The sequence below is a fragment of the Gekko japonicus genome, unplaced genomic scaffold (assembly GCF_001447785.1).
Source record: "Gekko japonicus isolate JY-2015 unplaced genomic scaffold, Gekko_japonicus_V1.1 scaffold852, whole genome shotgun sequence".
Classification (NCBI taxonomy): domain Eukaryota; kingdom Metazoa; phylum Chordata; class Lepidosauria; order Squamata; family Gekkonidae; genus Gekko; species Gekko japonicus.
This window is the reverse complement of record NW_015159739.1, coordinates 603,214-621,105: the sequence shown is the minus strand read 5'-3', so window position 1 is coordinate 621,105 and position 17,892 is coordinate 603,214. Positions and strand designations below refer to the sequence as shown.

The window sequence follows — 17,892 nt, the reverse complement described above, 5'->3', positions numbered from 1 at the left end:
TTATTAACTTCATCTATACCATGCCTTTCTTCTCAATGGGGACCCAAAGAAACTTACATCGTTCTGCTTTTCTCCATTTTATCCTCACAACAGCCCGGTGAGATAGGCTAGGCTAAGACTGTGTGACTAGCCCAAGTCCACCTAGCAAACATGCATCGCAAAGTGGGGATTCCAACCTGAGTCTCCCAGATCCTAGTGTGACGCTAACCACTACACAACACTGGCTCCCTGCAAAGAGCAGCACCAAAGACCATGTCACCTTCAACATGGGAAGCTTCATAACCTTTGAGTTTGGAACTTCCGAGTCCAAACTTTGATTCAGAGCTTTCTTTAAAGACACAGGAATGTTACATTAAAGACACAGGAAGGTAACATTAAAAGGATTATAGAAACTTACATTTCAGAAAGATGCACAAACTGACTTTGTTCTGTAATCTCACCTTGCATCTTTAAAAGAGATTTGCACTTTAACCTTATGACATACATCTTATAGCATGACTTGAATGCTGCATGCAGAATCAGACTTAACAAGAAAGCACCTAACCTGGGCATATTTTTGCCAGTATCTGTTAAAGTTCTCCATACTACACAGATATTAAAGGCAAATAATATTTTGATGCTCTACATGAAACACCTGAGACTAGAAAAATTTTATGGTTTCAAAATAGTCTTGGCTTATGTTAATTCTACTTCAGAAAATGAGCCTTAATTTTCTTCCTTACTAAATACACAGTAAAGTATTCTGGAGTCATAGCAGGTATTACATTCCACAGATGGAAATCACATTTCCTCCCCAGGTACAGCACTCTGTAATTTAGTTATTATTGCATGGTGAATCTTCACTTCCATGTCTAATAATTACTTGGAACAAAATTTCAGAAAAGTCATCCTGTTAATATGATGCAGGAAGGATGACAAAGAGCACAATCTCACACATAAGTTTCCCTTAAGCCTACGGATTTATGTCTGCATTGCACGTTGACTGAAGACACTTCAAATACTATCCAATTTGTTTTGGAATGAGATTTCTTAGGCAAGACCAACTTGGTCTTATACACACCACCATTCCCACTTGTGGTAAGAAAACAGCACCAAAAGTGGCAGCTATTTTCATTAATTGCATGGACACAGAGGGAAAGGGTAGGGTTTTTTCCCTCCCACAGGAGATAATAAATACTGCAAAATATGGTAGTGTTCAGTGGAATAATACTTGTTATCGTTAACACTGTCAAGTAACAGTTGAATACCACTGTTTGACCCTTACTACTTGAACGCCTTTGGCAAGAGAAACGATTTCCCACGCACAGCCGGACTTTTCAACTGCTAGTAAGGTTGTCAGCCTCCATGTGGTGCCAGGAGATCTCTTGGGATCACAGCTGATCTTCAGATGACAGAGAATGACAAAGCCCTGGAGAAAATGCCTGCTCTGGACAGTGGACTCTATGGCATTGTAGCCCACTGAGGTCCCTCTCCTCCCCCAAACTTCCCTCCCCCAGCTCCACCCCAGAATCTCCAGGAATTTTCCATCTCAGAGTTGGCTACCCTACCTGCTGGCAATGGTAACTCTACTTTGTAAAAACAAACCAAAAACCCAACAACTGCCAGAGCCTTACCAATGCTGGTGAAACTTTAAAAACAAGCGCTATCTATACGAAGGGCCTGAAGATTGTGTGCTCACCTTCTCCAGGTGTGAAAATCCTGGTAAGCTGGCTCCTGCATTAAGATGTGTATAAACAGTCTGGGAGGATAGACCAGCTGCCTGCACTGCATTGCCACTGCAGTCCTCCCACAAGGCTATACACAGAGAGAGAGAGATAAATGAAGTGGCCAATCAGCAGGGGGTTCCTTAGCTACCCACGCACAGAAAATTACTAGCGGGGATTCCATGTACATAAGACAGAGCAGTCAGGCCCATCGCAAGGATTTTGTGGCTTGTGGGGCAAAATATTTTCTGGTGAGGCTGCCATTATTTTTATGTCAGCTCCAGTCCGCCCCCAAGCCCAAGCCCAAGCCCAACCCTTCAGCTGATTGGTGGGGAGAGGGGGGGTGCGTGCCATTCCCCACTTCTTCTCAAAAGCATTTAAAGGATCCCTTTAAATGCTTTTGAGAAGAGGTGGGGCCGTGCGCATTTTTCTAAAAAAAAATCTTGTGGGGCTGGCTGGCTCTTTAAGAAAGGGGGCGGAGCCCCCAACAGCCCCACTGTAGCTACAGGCCACAGAGCAGTAGACTGGCTCCCTTTTTAAAAGAAAATGGACAGCAGAATCTATAAGGTGCATAAAAAAGGATTGCTTGGTCCGAGTGCTTGAGACCTCAGTATTCTTTCGAGGACAAAATTTAGCCATATGGACTTCCTATCATTCTAGTACAGAAAAGGGGACAGCTATGGACAATTGGCTCCATCCTCTAGATTCTCAGTGGTGTATCCCTATCTGTGCGCATGTATCAGTAGTTCCAGACAGACCGTTGCCAGTGAGAGCCCTATACTAAGGGCACCTGTACTACAGCCACACCCACATCCCTGTTCCTGTGGGGAGGACAACCTTGTGCTAAAAGGGCTGTGGAATGCTAGCTTGCAAGCCCACAGTCATATTACATTTCCCTCCCTTTTACTTTTCTCTGGAAGTCCGTTGCTATGAAGTCTGTTCTGACTCAGAGCAGGCTTTTGCAGTGGGATGTCTAAGCACATGACACCTTCCCTTGCCTGCCTTCTCGCTCCTTTTCCTGACACGAGTCAGCGTAGCCTTGGTCATCTTGCTCTCACCTGAGTTGCCAGCTTAGTGCCAGGAAGAGAGCAAGAAGAGAGTGTTGGGCAAGCCAGTAGTGTTGGCTTAAGAATGCTCACGGCCTGACCTTTTCAACAGACCACCGTACATGCTCAGAGGAACTCTGGTAATATTCAGTACTAATAGTTATATCTTATCTTATGTATGTGTTTGGTGTGCCGGCACACAGGGCATGCAGTGGTCACGTGGCTCTTTTAGTCAATGGAAATTGCAATGCGGCTCTCCGTAAGCTGCAGAGTGAGTACTACTGAATTAACACATCACCTCACAAACTAAATTTTTTCTGTCTTTTTACCCCTCTGGAGAGGGTCCTTCATTTCAGTGGAACTTAACCCAGACATGGTGCTTTGTAAGCTTCATACAAAAGCATAAAAGTAAATTGCTTAACAGTCATTTCCAAAGAATTCTGACAACTGCTAATGGAAATCCTTAGGTTTTTAAGCCACTCTCATCTTCATCAGGAAGTTCACGAATTGTGCGTTCGGCATTCAAAAACATCTTGGCAATTTTCCTTAAGTTGCAGCTGACTGAAACACTTCCCCTTCAGTTAACCTTCTTCAAGAGGTCTGGATAAAAATGGTGAAGACCATATTAATATATATATATATATTGCTATAATTACAATCTGAAATTGGCCCCAACATGGATGACCACTCGGTTTTCATAGACTTTCTTCATGGTTATCTCAATCTGTTTCAGAAAAACTTGTGGAATTCGACCACATAAAGTGTGTACAGTATCAAGGAACTTTGACTGGAGTGGGTAGTACATTGATTGAAAGAGATTGTCTTCAAAGGAAAACTAAAGAAGGAGAAAAGAGGGGGGGATAAACAGTATAAGATAGATTTGTTGTTACATCACTAAATAACGATATGTATAGATGTTTTAAAATATGGTTTACAGCCAATGATTTTTGAAACATTAACCTTTGCACACAATCGGTGTTGAACCATACAGTTGTGAATCAACACAAACCCTAACCTGTTGATGGTTGAGTCCACTGGAGCATTTCTGTGGGCTGAAGGATTCCCACCTGCAGGGCACGACTTTTTTTTCCCCCTACTGCTGCAGGCCAAAATGCCCCTCAGCTGATACTCCTGGTGGACAGGGGACTATAAGGCATTCAGGGGGCATTGGGGGTTGCAGAAGGAAGGACAGAAATCCTTCCGTCTATGAAAAAAAGCCAAGCCGTTGCATTTGTCCTGCATGTGGCTCAATCCCGTGCAGACTTAGGCATCCTAAAACACAGTGGGTTGGACCCTACAATTCCCTTCTGCTAAACGGAACCCTACAATTTAATTCCACCAAATCTCCGTCTTGCTGGCTGTCACAAATCAAGAGTCCCATTCCTCTTCTCTACAGCCTCCCCTTTTAAAAGTTAAGATAAGCTACCAAATTTAGCAGACGGGCACATCTAAAAAAAACCCTGTTAAAACAGCTGCAGATGCCAAATGGATCTGGGGTTGTTTTAAACAGGAAACAGCGAAATGGGGACCTGGCAGGCTGCTGGCTAGAATCTTCCCAATCAGATGGGGTAACATGTGTTGTAACACTATGTAAGACTCTGAACTTTGGCAGGAAGACACTTACATCACGTATCACTTCATATAGTGCTTTGAAAGTAGGCTGCTTATCGTCATGGTAGACGCCCCGATTCCCATGGAGAATGGATATGCCTTCTTCCTCTGCTCCTTTACAGTTACTCCCATACATGCAGTGATCTGGCCGATAGTTCCACTGACAAGGGAACAGATACAGACGCTCTAGAAAGCCCGGGGGGAAGGGGAGGGGGTGAATACAAAGTACCAAAAAAATTGCTAGCTTCAGCTCCCAAGGACATATACAAGGACTTAGCAAAAACAAACAAAAAAATCAAAATCTCCTGAGCAGGCTATGCAGATGTTTATGTATATCATTCCAAAATGTCTTAACTGTCACACAATTTGAAGTGACGGTTTGGGCGACGGGCAGGAAGCATAGAAGTGGTGGCAGACATGTTCAAGGGCCTAGAGAAGGGATCAAAGGACATGAATGAACAAGAGAGAATGAGGGCTGGAGAGCTGAGTTAAGCAAATAGAATCTGCCCCCCTCGTGATCTACTACGTCTAAACTTCCTGCACAAAAATCTTAGGAGAAAATCAGAAAACCAGGAGTGTTGCTTGAAAATATTTCCTCTGGGAAACTTATGACATCGGTCCTTTCCACACTAGACTTTAAATCCTGGTTCAACCCTGTCCCTGAACATACATTCTACACTACACTCGAGTTCACCCCTGTAATTATCTCGGGGTATTTTTCGTTTCCACATTACATTGAGGTAACCCCGGTTTCGCCCCACACTTGTCCTGGGATAAACGGATGCTGTTATAACCAGGGTTAAATGCAAAGTATTGTGTCGTGAGTTGAACTCTGATAAAACTAGGGATGAGATCCAAGTGCGGAAAGGACTCTCTAAGCAACAGGAAATGCTTCCAGGGGAAACTCTAAACATATAAGAAGCTCATGAGTTCTGAGCTCCAGCCACTAGTGGGTGCTAGTGGTCACAGCACCCTCTGCTTCTCTGCAAGCGTGCAGCGATCTTTGGCTCTCACAAGGCAGAAGTTTTTTGTTTTTGTTTTTTTAAACCTCCTGCATCTACCTGTACCAAAAAAATTTTAAAGTGGCAAACACATGGTCTGTTGTCCTCATCCTTAGTATTACTAGCCTAGAAAAAGAAGTGAACTGTTAGTGGGGGGAAATAGGTGGAGGGAGAAGAGCCTGCATTCCACCTGTCTCCTTATTAAGTATCTGAAGACAAAGGAACAGAATATTTTATATACGTTGGGAGTTTATGCATTCTGTACCTGGATTAAAGGAAAAAATAATATTGAGCAAGTCCTGGTCTCCCCACGTAATGTAGTTTTTGTACTTCTGGTACAAAGGGTACAACATTTCTTCCCATGTCAAGCCCGTTGGTATCATGCTGTTCTGAAAGACAGGTATAAAAGCGACAAAAATTAGTGCTAGTAGTAGGAGACATAGCAATAGTTGCTGAACTCCTGGAACATGATAATCCTAAAAAAGGTGGGATCAGGCAAAATCCCCTTCCCCTAACTCTTGTGGTAGTTGGGCAAGCCTTGGAGCCAAGCTTGCTCTGCTAGCAAAAGACGGAGGTGAGGCAATTTTGTCCATTTTTTCTTCCTCGCTGCAGGCCCCTCTGCCACACGACATTTTGTTCACAAAGATTTCTTGTGCCTTAGCAGAAACCTTTGCAGGCCGGCTGAACTCTCTTCCCTCCTGGTGTGCCATACCAGAGGAACTTTAATAGTTTCACAGAGATCACAGCCTTCACATGCCTTTACACTTGGGTCACTTGAAGCTTCTAAAATCCTTAAAAAAAAAAAAACCCAGCCAAAAGATATGAATTCACAGGCGGTCCTGGGAATCAAAAACTGTCTTGACAGGAATACCATCTGAAGTGTTTCTTACTCAGCTGGACGGGGAGTTGTGAGGTGCATCAAAACCAGAATCACCTTGACTGATAATGTTCTAAGTGTGGTGACGAAGAACTACAATGAAGATTCTTTCTCAGTAGTTGACTGCTCCCTTACTATAGTACTGTGTGTCAGTGATTTAGTTGACTCTGGTTGGTCTGTCCCCATTTCTCAGGAGACCCAGTATCCAGGACTAAAACTATCACAGGCTGCTTCTTCAACATGTGAAAGTCATCTTTATAAAAGTGCCCAAGGTAAACCATTTTGACCCAGTATGATTTCCAGGAGCAGCCAGAAATGGAAGGAGCCAAAAATCAATCTACAGTTGATGGGAAACACTTTAAAAAAAAACTTACTTTGAACTGAGCATTTCTTATGCGGGTTAAATTCATCAGCATGACACCAGAATTGACCCCAGTCGTTCCATAATAAGGGTGACGAGCAAACCGACTGTACCAGCCAATCTTTGGTATTTCATGTTCTGGTGCCATTGCAGCCAGCTGCGTAGAATTAAATGCTCTCAGAAAGTCCCAGATGTCATCAATGGGCCGTAAGAACAGAACATCTGTGTCCACATACAAAAGGGAATCCACATCTTTTAAAATCATCTAGGGGATTGCCAGGAGTTGTAATAAAACATGTGGAAAGAAAACAGTGGAGAGAAAGAAAGACCAAAGATTATAGCCAATGAACTCTATTGGGTATACATGTCGATATGCACTTTTGACCTTACTTTATAGTCAGTAAAGAGATTTGCTATCTAACCACTTCAAGGTCAACTGGACTTTGTGAACTGATGACACTGTTCTGGTACTCACAAAGGTTGGGACCAATGTTCCCTCTAAGCTATGGAGTCTTGTGAGCAAAAATTCTACTTTGTGAGCTACTGGCATTAATGTTGTGAGCAGGTGATTTGGCTACTGCATAAATTGGTTTGCTCTGGAGCCATCCTTCCTGAGTTAAGACAAAAATGTGTGAGCCAGAGGCTCAAAAACCGTGAGCTAGCTCACACTAACTCAGCTTAGAGGGAACATTGGTTGGGACTGGAGTGGGAAGAGGAGGAAACTAGTGTTTTGCCAAGAAGTGTTTTTTAAAAAAAAAATGGAAAAACAAGAGTGATAGATACACAATATGACGCCCCAGCTGTATAGTGACTGATACATTTTTTATTTATTTAGGATATTTCTATGCTGCCTCTTGAAGCAGTGATTATGCCACTGATTGTGAGCACATGGTAAGAAATTCCACATATGGAAAAAAAACCCACTACATGATAAAGGTTTCAAATAATCAGGCTACTTTCTGTAACGATAACTATGGCCTTCTCTTGAGCAATTCTGGTCACATGAATTATCCCCAAAGTAGTTTCATACTAGGTAGCCAAAGTCTATGGTTTGGTCTCAACCTCTGAAGGGGGGGAGGTTTAACCAAAACAAAAATCCTATGAACACATGAAGCTGCCTTTGGTTCACTTAGTCCAGCACTTTGACCCGACTTCTCCAAGGTCTCCAGTTTAAGTCTGCCAGAGTTGCAAGATCTTTAAAAGGAGATACTAGGGACTGTGCCTGGAATTTTCTGCATGCAAAGCTTTGGCCCTTCGTCAATCTGGCCACTTTTAATGTCTGATTGGGATGGCGGATCACCTCAGTGTTTATGTGTCATAAGGGAGAATAACTATCAGCCTGTTAATTTTTGTTCACAGTGTGCCCTCTTGTGGGCAATTGCTTCTGTATGCCCTCATTCACAATATCAGTGGTTTTATAAAGAAACATTATCAATAATTTTTCAAAAGGCTGCTTAAGGATCTTTTCATTATTTTACATTCCCCCTCTTTCTTTCTTTGCAGTAAATCTCTTCATTTTGTCTTATTTCCCAGACTAACTCCATGGGACTGATCCCCTGGTGGAGTTTGTGAAGGAAAAGGATTTTGTATTCACTTAATTCCTTTATTTCTAACTCCACCTTTGTGACCAAGACTCAAGCCAGATCATACATTTTTAAAAATGCAGTAAAACAGTACAATACAGATAATAAAAATGCAATAAACCCAGGTTATTAGAATTGTTTTTAAAATCTTATAAAAAACCCAGGATAATAAATACAACAGCTAAGGCATTTTTCCTCTGAGGCTCCTTAATTAAGAAAAAAGAGAGAGTTCTGAAGAAAAAGGGAGAAGAAAGCTATCTGAGGAGAAGGAGCTGTGTTTTGTACAAAGGAAAATATAGCCTGGTGAGGAGTTTAAAAGACAGCAGTAGTCTCTAGAGACCTACAGCAGTACTAGAAAGCCAGCCAATCTGCAGGAAAGACTCAGAGAGACTGTCAGAGGGCCTAAGAGAGAGAAAGTGAGTTAAGGGCTCTACCACCTTTCTGATTCCAGCTGTAATTGTGTTGCCTAAGCTGAAGCTTTTATACATATGTTCTCCTACTATGATCCCCGCTCCACTGTTAAATAAACCCTATTTATATTTTTAAGTAATTTTGTTGAAGGGTACAACATTGTAGAGAGTTTGTGGATTTGTTTCAAAATTGTATTTCTCTTTCATTTGCCTACTGGCAATTCTCCTCTGATCAGGAGAAACAGAAGCTGGAGGGTGGGCTGGAGGCAGCAATACTTTCTCCCCTTCACCCTCTTCCTCCTTCAACTAACCAACCGAGGCCCAGTAATTTATTCTCTCAGTTGGAGTGGGTACGAGAAATGGGGGTTACACCAGATTACTCTTTTATTAGAGAGATCCCACATGGTATACGGGTTCACTAAGGGTTTGAATGTGACGTACTGTCAGCTTCCTAGATGCTAGTTGCTCAGCTGCAACGCCTGTTTAGTCAACTTTTAGTTAACTGTTGTGTTTTCTGAGGAAGAATTCAGCCTAACAAATCTATGCTGAAATGTCTCTTTCTAAATGCCAAGGGAAGTTTTCTATTCATCCAGGAATTTCAAGCTGGCCTCCGAGGTTGGTGCATTGTATATGGGGTGGGAGGGAGAAAGTGTTATTGAAGGGCTTAGAATGAATGACATTAATTACTTTCCTAGCAGTATCCTAGATTCCACAGCCATGATATATGTGCCTTGGAGGCTTTGTGAATGAGTTAAAGGAGAAGAATAAAGGGTGAAAAATCTGTGGAGAAATGCAATGCAAAGTCAGATGTATGATGCCAAGTGCCACCCTTATCATAAGTGGAGAACAGTCTTAAGAGGATTTTCACCCTTGAGTGTATGTTGGGTATGAAACACTGGCTCTCTCTACTAAGGGCTCATCACTGCTAGTCTTAAGTGCCTACATGAAAAATGAAAGGAAAAAAAAAACCACTCCACCTCAATTAAATAGGCTTTTTGAGGAATATTTTCAAAATATAAGCCTCAAAAGCTGCCTTCTGTCTTCCCTTGTGTGGAGACTGAAAACTTCCTGGGTTGGAACAAACCAGAGTTTGTCGTTTAGCCCAGTTCCTACGTCACGACAAACTGATTTGTTTTCTTGTCTGCAGACCAAGGCTGGTGTTTGAAATCCTGGTTTGTAGACAAGACAATAAACCATGGTTCTTCCCCCCCCCCCACATCTGATTCAGACGTCACAGTGAGCTGTGTCAGGTTGTGTAGTTGCCAGAAATACCAATTGATGCTTAGCTACTGTTTGTCATTAAGCAAAGATTATATTCGCTTTGATTTTGTTCATAACATTATTTCCCGTTATACAATTCCAGACGATTTACTGTGATATTTAGATAACAACTGCGATTTGAGGCAATGGGTGTTTAATGGAGATGCCATAATAGATTATTCTTTAATCATTCAGTCAAAATTTGCCCCCTGGTACACAGTGTTCTGTGCGCCTTGGTGTTTAGTCATGCTGGCCACATGACCACAGAAACGTCTTCGGACAGTGCTGGCTCTTCGGCTTTGAAACGGAGATAAGCACCACAACCCTAGAGTCGGATTCGACTGGCTTTCGAGGAAGGGAACCTTTACCTTTACCTTTTACAAAGACATAAAGAAAGATCACTTAAGAGCTGCATACCTGGAAAACATTACCACATACAAGCTTAGATCAGCATTTACAGCATTGCGTTTCCAGACTATGCCAACAGAATTACTCCTGGGATGATACTTAAAAATACCCCAGGAACAGCGTATTCGTATCTGTAAAACTTCCGTGGAGGATCTTTTTCTTCATGTCATGGTCTGCCCATTGTACTGGGAACTGAGATGTAAATTCTTGACTGCAATAACAGATCAATTGCAAAAATTTTCTGACAACGATAAATTAATATTTCTGCTGTCAGATACAGATCCTACAGTTTCCTATAGGATAGCACTCTTCGCCTTTACAGCTAGTAAAATCAGGGCCAAGAACACAGAAAAATGGAATTGAACTGTAAAACAGCAAAGTAAAACGGCAATGTTTGAGGCTGTGTATGTGTTTCTGGAGATGGGTATCTATATTTAAGGTTTTAATTAATTTAAATACTGAATGTGCAGATTTTTAGAGGTTGTAATAATTTAAATTCAAATTCCAGTGCTGTAAGTTGTCTAATGTGTACATTGTTTTAAATTGTAAAGGCTAATGGCTACACAATAAATTTTACTACCTATCTATCTACCTATTTTCTTCATCTGAAATCACTTTTTTTCACAGACACTTAGAGGAGATTACACAAGGAAGAAAAAAAATAAACAGAAACAGTTTAATACATATAAGAAATGTTCCCCCTCCCCAAAGCCTGTCTTTCTCTTTTTAATGAACCAACATTCTTCTCATTCTCTGCCAGAATCACACATTAGGCTAACTAACTGGCTTAGCTGAATGAAGCACAAGGATAAAACAATTCTCAGAGTGGAAACTACCAAAGATTTTGTTCAGTCATAGTGCAGAAATCTGATTTTTAATTGTAATAGCTAAACTCACATTCCAACTTCTCCACAGCCAGGATCTTTTGATAGCCTGAATTAACCTGATCTGAAGAAAAAGCCAGACATAAAGTGCCCAGTTGAATGATTTGGGCTCAGACATACATCAAAAGAAAACTCCTGGCCCATAAGGGACCATTTCCAGAAGTAATTACTGAAGGTACCATCTTACCAAGGCAACTTTGGATGAAAAGGATGGCCATCCTTCCCTTTGGTATATCCACAACCCCTGCTCTAACACTGTTTCCTCAGTGAAACCCACAGATATACCAATGACTCCTCCCTTAAAACTCCTCAACTCTGGACATTCCACTGATGCCCCAGGACTCCCCCTCACAGGAGACCCCCATTTTAGATCCCTGTCATGCCGGCCACATGACCACAGAAACATCTTCAGACAGCGCTGGCTCTTCGGCTTTGAAACGGAGATGAGCACCGCAACCCTAGAGTCGGATTCGACTGGCTTTCGAGCAAGGGAACCTTTACCTTTACCTTTACACATGCACATCTTAACATGGGCCTAGAAATGAAAAATGAGGTCTGGATCAAACTGATACCCAAATGACAGTGAGTCACACTGAAGCATGCAAGGAATGTGAAGACAGCTGCTCCATTAATTATGTACAAGCCTATCTCTGGTGCGAGTCAACGGAAGGGCTTTCCCCCCAAGGACCTAAGGAGTACCCTCCCGGATAATTTGGCCTTAATGAACGACCCAAATAATCAAGACAATGAGCAACAGACCAGCCCTTCTTATCTCAAGAGCTAGACAGAAAGATTTCTTCCCCTACTCCATCATGTAAAATGCTCAGCCATCAATACTTGCCTATCTAACCTCTCAGTCTCCTTTTACCTTTAATGCAAAAGGAGAAAATTCTTCTCCGCAGTGCAAATGCACAAAAAAACCCTTTTCAAATTAGTTCATCTCTGGAGAGATGGACTTTCCATCTCTCCCACATTCCAATGCCAACACCCTTTCCGCTCCTCAATCTTAGCAAAAATATATAAAAAGTTATCCCTCAGTTCATCCAATTTGTAGCCAGTTTTGGAACCCAGCCTGTTGCTCCAACTGTATGGCTGGCTTCTCTACTTTTTCACCCTGTTTTGCTGCACACCTTCAATTTGCTCAATTTCCGTCTCTGCAGCTGCCCCGCCCTCTTCAAGAAGCAGGTTCTTATATCTTTGATTCTCCCCTTTTATTTCCTTCCTTAGTAACAGGTAGTTTGGTAAGGAATGGGTTTATACTGTGTTTGTACTTCACATATGCACTCATTTCCTTTCTGTAGCGCCTCTACTTTTATTTACCTGGTTTAACTTTGTTCTCATTCTGTTAATTCAATCAGTTTATTTTCTTGTTTATTCCTCTTTATTTCTTTTGAGTGTTGGTCTTTATCTTGACCCTAGTATACACAGGGTTAAGATCTCAGTAATTAATACCACATAAAATATGCAATTTCTCCTTGCTATCAGAAGAACGCTTTTGCTAGCTACAAGAGCTGCACATATACTACTAATCTGGGTGCCCCTCCTTTTTAATCTTTTCTTAAATGATTTGGCCACGGGGTTAGAGAGGATTGATGGTCACAGCCCAATTATGAGCTCGCGACCGGTGCCCCTGCTATTGTTTGCAGACGATGCTGTAGTTCTTTCCAGGTCTGAAGTAGGGATAAAGAGGCTGTTGGCTCATTTTATAGAATACTAGCAGTAAAGCCCGTTGTGAAAGCAATACAACGAGATCTAGAAAGAGGCTCTGGGGCAGTGCTCTGGCTTTGGGCAAACAGTGTCAATTTGCTGTGGTGACCTTAGCAGGGTATAATGACAGAGTCCACTGTTTTCTCCAGAGGAACTGATCTCTTCTACCTGAAGAGCAGTTGTAATTGTGAGTAATCTGTAGCCCTCACCTGGAGATTTGCAACAATTGTTACCCAGGACGAAATGGCTGGTTTGGAGGGTGGAGTCTATGGCATTCTACCTGTCTGAGGTCCCACCCCTCTGCAAATCCCACCCTCTCCAGGCTCCACCCCTCAAATCCCCAGGAACTTGTCAGCATGTAGTTGGCAACCCCATCTCCTTCCCAGCTAGCCATCAACCTACCATTATCTGCCCCTTTGACTTCAGCTGACTTCTGCCCTCCCTTCTGCAGAGCAGTTGTAATACTGAGTGCTCTCCAGCCCTCACCTGGAGATTGGCAACAATGGTTCCCTAGTTCTCAACTTTATTTCCACCTCTAGGGAACAGGACCTCCAGGGTTTGAGGGCAGGGGAAGGGTGCAAAAGTTTACCCAGGTGTAGATGGTCGGATAGAGTGGCCCAAAAAATCAGTGGTGTTTTGACCCTACAGAGACTGAATGAGCTTATAGCTCAGTCTAAGGCTATGAATGGGACTCCAGACCTGATTCAGGCTTATGAAGGAGTCATCAAACAGCTTGTAGATGTGATGATATTAGGCCAGGACCAGGCAAAAAATGGAAAGAGGCAGCAGAAAGCCACTTGGTTTGATAGGGAGTGCCTTGAAGCGAAGGCCCATGTACGATCTTTGTATCAGATTTATAGGAGTTCTTGTTGTGAGTATTTCCCAACAGTATATTTTGAAGCCAAAGCATCCTTAAGTAAATTGTTCAGAGAGAAAAAAAAAGCCGCCCTCCAGAAAAACTGGGAGCCTCTTCTCCAAGCCACAATTAGCAATGATGCTAGGAAATTTTGGGCGGTGATTTCCGAGGCTCTAGGCAGGAACAGAACTACGAATTCCCCAATTACCGCCAAGGCCTGGTACGAACATTTCCTGAAGATCTTTTCGGTAGATGGAAGGAGTGAAATTGAGGATCTCGAAATCAGTCTAGGGGATTGTCCCGAGTGGCCGCCGGTGCAGGATGTGGAGATTGCCACGCTAATTGCTCAAATTAAGGCTGGGAAGGCGCCGGGACCAGATGCAATTCCCCCGGAGGCCATTAAAGTGATTCCGGAATGGTGGGCGTCCTTCTTAGCAGTTCTATTTACTGCTATAGACAGGACAGGAATAATACCTGAAGCATGGACCAATGCTATTATCGTTCCAATTTTTAAAAAAGGTGACTGTAGATCACCTAGTAATTATAGGCCCATTAGCCTGATTTCCATACTAGGGAAACTCTATGCAAGCCACTTGGCGTCTAAACTTAAGGCCTGGATGGCTGAACAAAAAATCCTAGGTATAGAACAAGCAGGATTTTGTCAGGGGAAGTCAACTCTGGATCACTGTATTGTGCTAAGTCACTTAGTGAATAAATACAAAAAAGGGAAAGGGTCCAAGTTGTATGCTGCCTTCCTGGATCTGAAGAGTGCTTTTGATACTGTCTCAAGGGAGCTTCTATGGAAGAAGTTAAGGCTGTTGGGAATTGAAATGAGATTGCTCCTGTTGATTAAGAAATTATATACAGATACCACTTGCCAAGTAAGAGGCTCTAGGGATGGTGATTTAACCCCGAAAATTTCCATCAAAATAGGGGTTAAGCAGGGCTGTGTATTGGCTCCCCTCCTTTTTAATCTTTTCTTAAATGATTTGGCCACGGGGTTAGAGAGGATTGATGGTCACAGCCCAATTATGAGCTCGCGACCGGTGCCCCTGCTATTGTTTGCAGACGATGCTGTAGTTCTTTCTAGGTCTGAAGTAGGGATAAAGAGACTGTTGGCACATTTTATAGAATATTGTGAGCTGAACGGATTATCTGTGAATTTTGACAAAACTAAAATAATGGTGTTCGGAGATTCCTGGAAACCCATCAACTGGCGTGTTAAGGGTAAAACCATTGAACAGGTGAAGTGTTTTAAATATTTGGGAATTAACTTTCATCATAGTGCAAGGTGGGTAGCCCACAGATCAGAAGTAATTAAATCTGCGAACAGCTGTGTGCTAGCAATAACCCGTTTCTTTTTTACCAAGGGTAACCAGTATGTTCCTGCGGCCCTAAAAGTGTTTCAGCACAAAATTGGAGCGAAGCTTCTTTATGGGGTGCCCATTTGGATCACAGCTTTTAACAAAATGGTAGAACAACTCCAATCCAATTTTGTGAGGAAAATATTAGGGTTGCCCCTGTGTGTTTCCTACGCCGCTATTTGTTTGGAAGTCAATATGATACGCTTGGAAACAAGGGCTTGGATAATTACCTTCAGATTTTGGCTACGTTTGCACTTTAGGAACTGTCCCAATAGCCTTATTACATATCTGTTGGAAGAGTCTCATTGCTCTGAGTGGTTTGCTGCTATAGAAAGGAAAATCGTCTCAATAGGGTTATGCGTGAATGATATGATGTCCTTATCTGAAGCACACATCTTTGCCCTGCTCAAACAGAGATTAATTGATATTGAGATGCAAGAGCTTAGAGCCTTGGCTTCTGGTAGATGCTCCCCTTTAAGATGGGCACGTTTTCCGATCAACACCCCTGCACAATACATATCGGATTTGACTTCTCCACAGCTGCGTAGAGCATTTATGCTGGCCCGCTTTAACGTGCTCCCCTCTGCGGTTTTAGCAGGAAGATTTAAGAAAATCCCCTACTCTGTTAGGTTTTGTGATTGTGATTCAGAGGAGATTGAAACAATCGAACACGTATTCCTCCACTGTAGTTTGTATGATGACATTCGGGCAGTCTATCTAGAAGCCATACTTAAGAAAGATGTCAAACAATCGGATGACAGAATGTTGTACCATTTATTGGCTTCACAAAATACAGTGGTTATTGAAGCGGTGGCTAATTTCTGTAACTGCCTTATAATGAGGAAGCTATGTGTTAAATCCATGAACTGAAGGGTGACTGTTTATGACTCTGATCCATGCCAATAAAGGTTTTGAATTGAATTGAATAATCTGGGTGACACCACCATCACAACCATGCTGTTCCCAGAAGCACCAAGAGACACACTAGACTCCCGAAAATATTCATCTCAGAGCCAAACTAGATGTGATATCCCCAAGTCCACCATGAGATGAAGTTCCCTCTCTTTACAAATGTTGCTGACTGGGACCAGGGCATGGGGGAAGAAGAGTGCCTGTTCCTCCTGCCCATGTGTCATTTTCAAGATCTCAAATGCTGAGGATTTGGGCTTTTGAAAATGGCGTAGGAGAAAACAGGAAACCCCCCCCCCCCAATTCCATGGTCCTGATGAGGATCCCCCTGCAGCTTTTGTAAACAGAGGGAATTTCATCCCTAAAATGGCAGAGGCATGCCCATGGTGGACTCAGGGATGCTGGCATATCTGGTTGGGCTCTCAGAAGTCACACCAGAGTTGTAGCAACATTTCAGGTTAACTATAGTCTACTCTTCATGAAGATAGTTCCAGGTGGTCAGTCGTATTGGTCTGAAGCAGTAGAACAAATTTCTATAGTCTACCCTTGTCATTAGTTTATGTCTGCATTCAGATGATAGTTCAAAGTATGGTTTGTTCTTGGACAGACAGAAGATCTCAGGCTTGTGAACTCTAGCTGCCATGTACAAGAATACTGAAAATTTCCTAGGCTTGGGGACAACACAATTTGATGTCCAAATCAGATTTAAAAAACAACAACTGTGATTTATTGTCTCACCCAAAAGAAGAGGGTTTCAAATGCTGATCTTGGTTTGTAGACAAGAGAACAATCCAGTTCATTGTTTAGCTCAACTCCTATGTTAGAACTACGGTCTAAGGAAATTCTCAGTCTTCACATAAGAGAACAGCATTTTTGAGGCTGTTTTTTAAACCACATAAATCGTGGTTCATTCAGTCAATGGAATGCAGCTTCAGTCTTGCTTCCAGCTCCCACAGTCTGCGTTTTCAAGTCCTGATGCTGGAATACCATCATGTCCTCTTCACTGTCACCTGCCAGGCTCTGCAGCCTAAATGTGTTTCCTGTCCCACACAACCTGCTGGCTGCCAGTGGTCACCAGATTCCATCACTTATTGCAGCCATGGTATTTCTTTGATATTCTGAGGGATGTGCTTGAATAGTAGCCTAAAGAAACCTAGTAATCAAGACTAGGATGCTGGAAACTACACGGAGTACAGTGAAGTACAACAGCAATGGGCCACTGCTAAGTACTAAGTACCATAGGTCTGAGTGTGAGGATCACTGCTAAATGAAAAGTATTTAGAGGCCACGAGGTACTATACCTACAAAATGCACAGCCCTTTTTCTTACATGAAATTTGGCATTTAAAATTTTAAAAAAATATTTTGCACATTGTCTCAGTTATTTAGAAGGCCGCAATTGTCCCTGAATAAACAAAGCCAGAAGATGTTAGCACTCGGGACATACAGATTTAATCCACTTCCTCAAATTCTTAATATGAAGCAGCTTGAAGCTGTTGTCTACTGCAGCACTTACCAAGAAATAAGCATTTCATTATTTTTTTTCCTTTTTTTAAAAAAATCTGAAAATACACTAGTCCTTACTGAACTAAGACATGGCTAGTGCTGCTCACACTCACGGCAATCAAGTCTATAAGATAGAGAGCCATTCACATACCAACGGTCATGTGAACACACAAAGGTTGCCAGGTCCTCTCGTCGCTCCAGTGGGGGGATTGGGGGGCATTCTGAGGGTGGGTGGGGATTCCCCAAGCCCCACCCCCAAGAGCAACCACCCACTCAGCAGGGATTGGAGGCGGGGCCTCCCCCACCAGCAAGCTGGCCGAGGGCGGACTGGAACCCCCAAAAGCAGAGGAACCCCTGCCCAAACCTGGCGGCTGAAAACCCTAGAACACATGAAGCAGCCTTATAAT

General features: G+C 42.6%; 1 protein-coding gene across 1 annotated transcript in view; it reads right to left on the bottom strand.

The window, feature by feature from the left end:
- Positions 1-3,307: 3,307 nt before the first annotated feature.
- The window catches only part of GXYLT2 (glucoside xylosyltransferase 2), a 30,509-nt gene continuing 15,924 nt past the window's right edge, over positions 3,308-17,892 (bottom strand). The window contains exons 4-7 of the mRNA XM_015429482.1: positions 6,613-6,864; positions 5,627-5,750; positions 4,374-4,546; positions 3,308-3,584 (exon numbers count right to left, since the gene is read on the bottom strand). Coding sequence (XP_015284968.1) covers positions 3,402-3,584; positions 4,374-4,546; positions 5,627-5,750; positions 6,613-6,864 — 732 coding nt within the window. The 3' untranslated portion in view covers positions 3,308-3,401. The remainder of the gene's footprint in view (positions 3,585-4,373; positions 4,547-5,626; positions 5,751-6,612; positions 6,865-17,892) is intronic.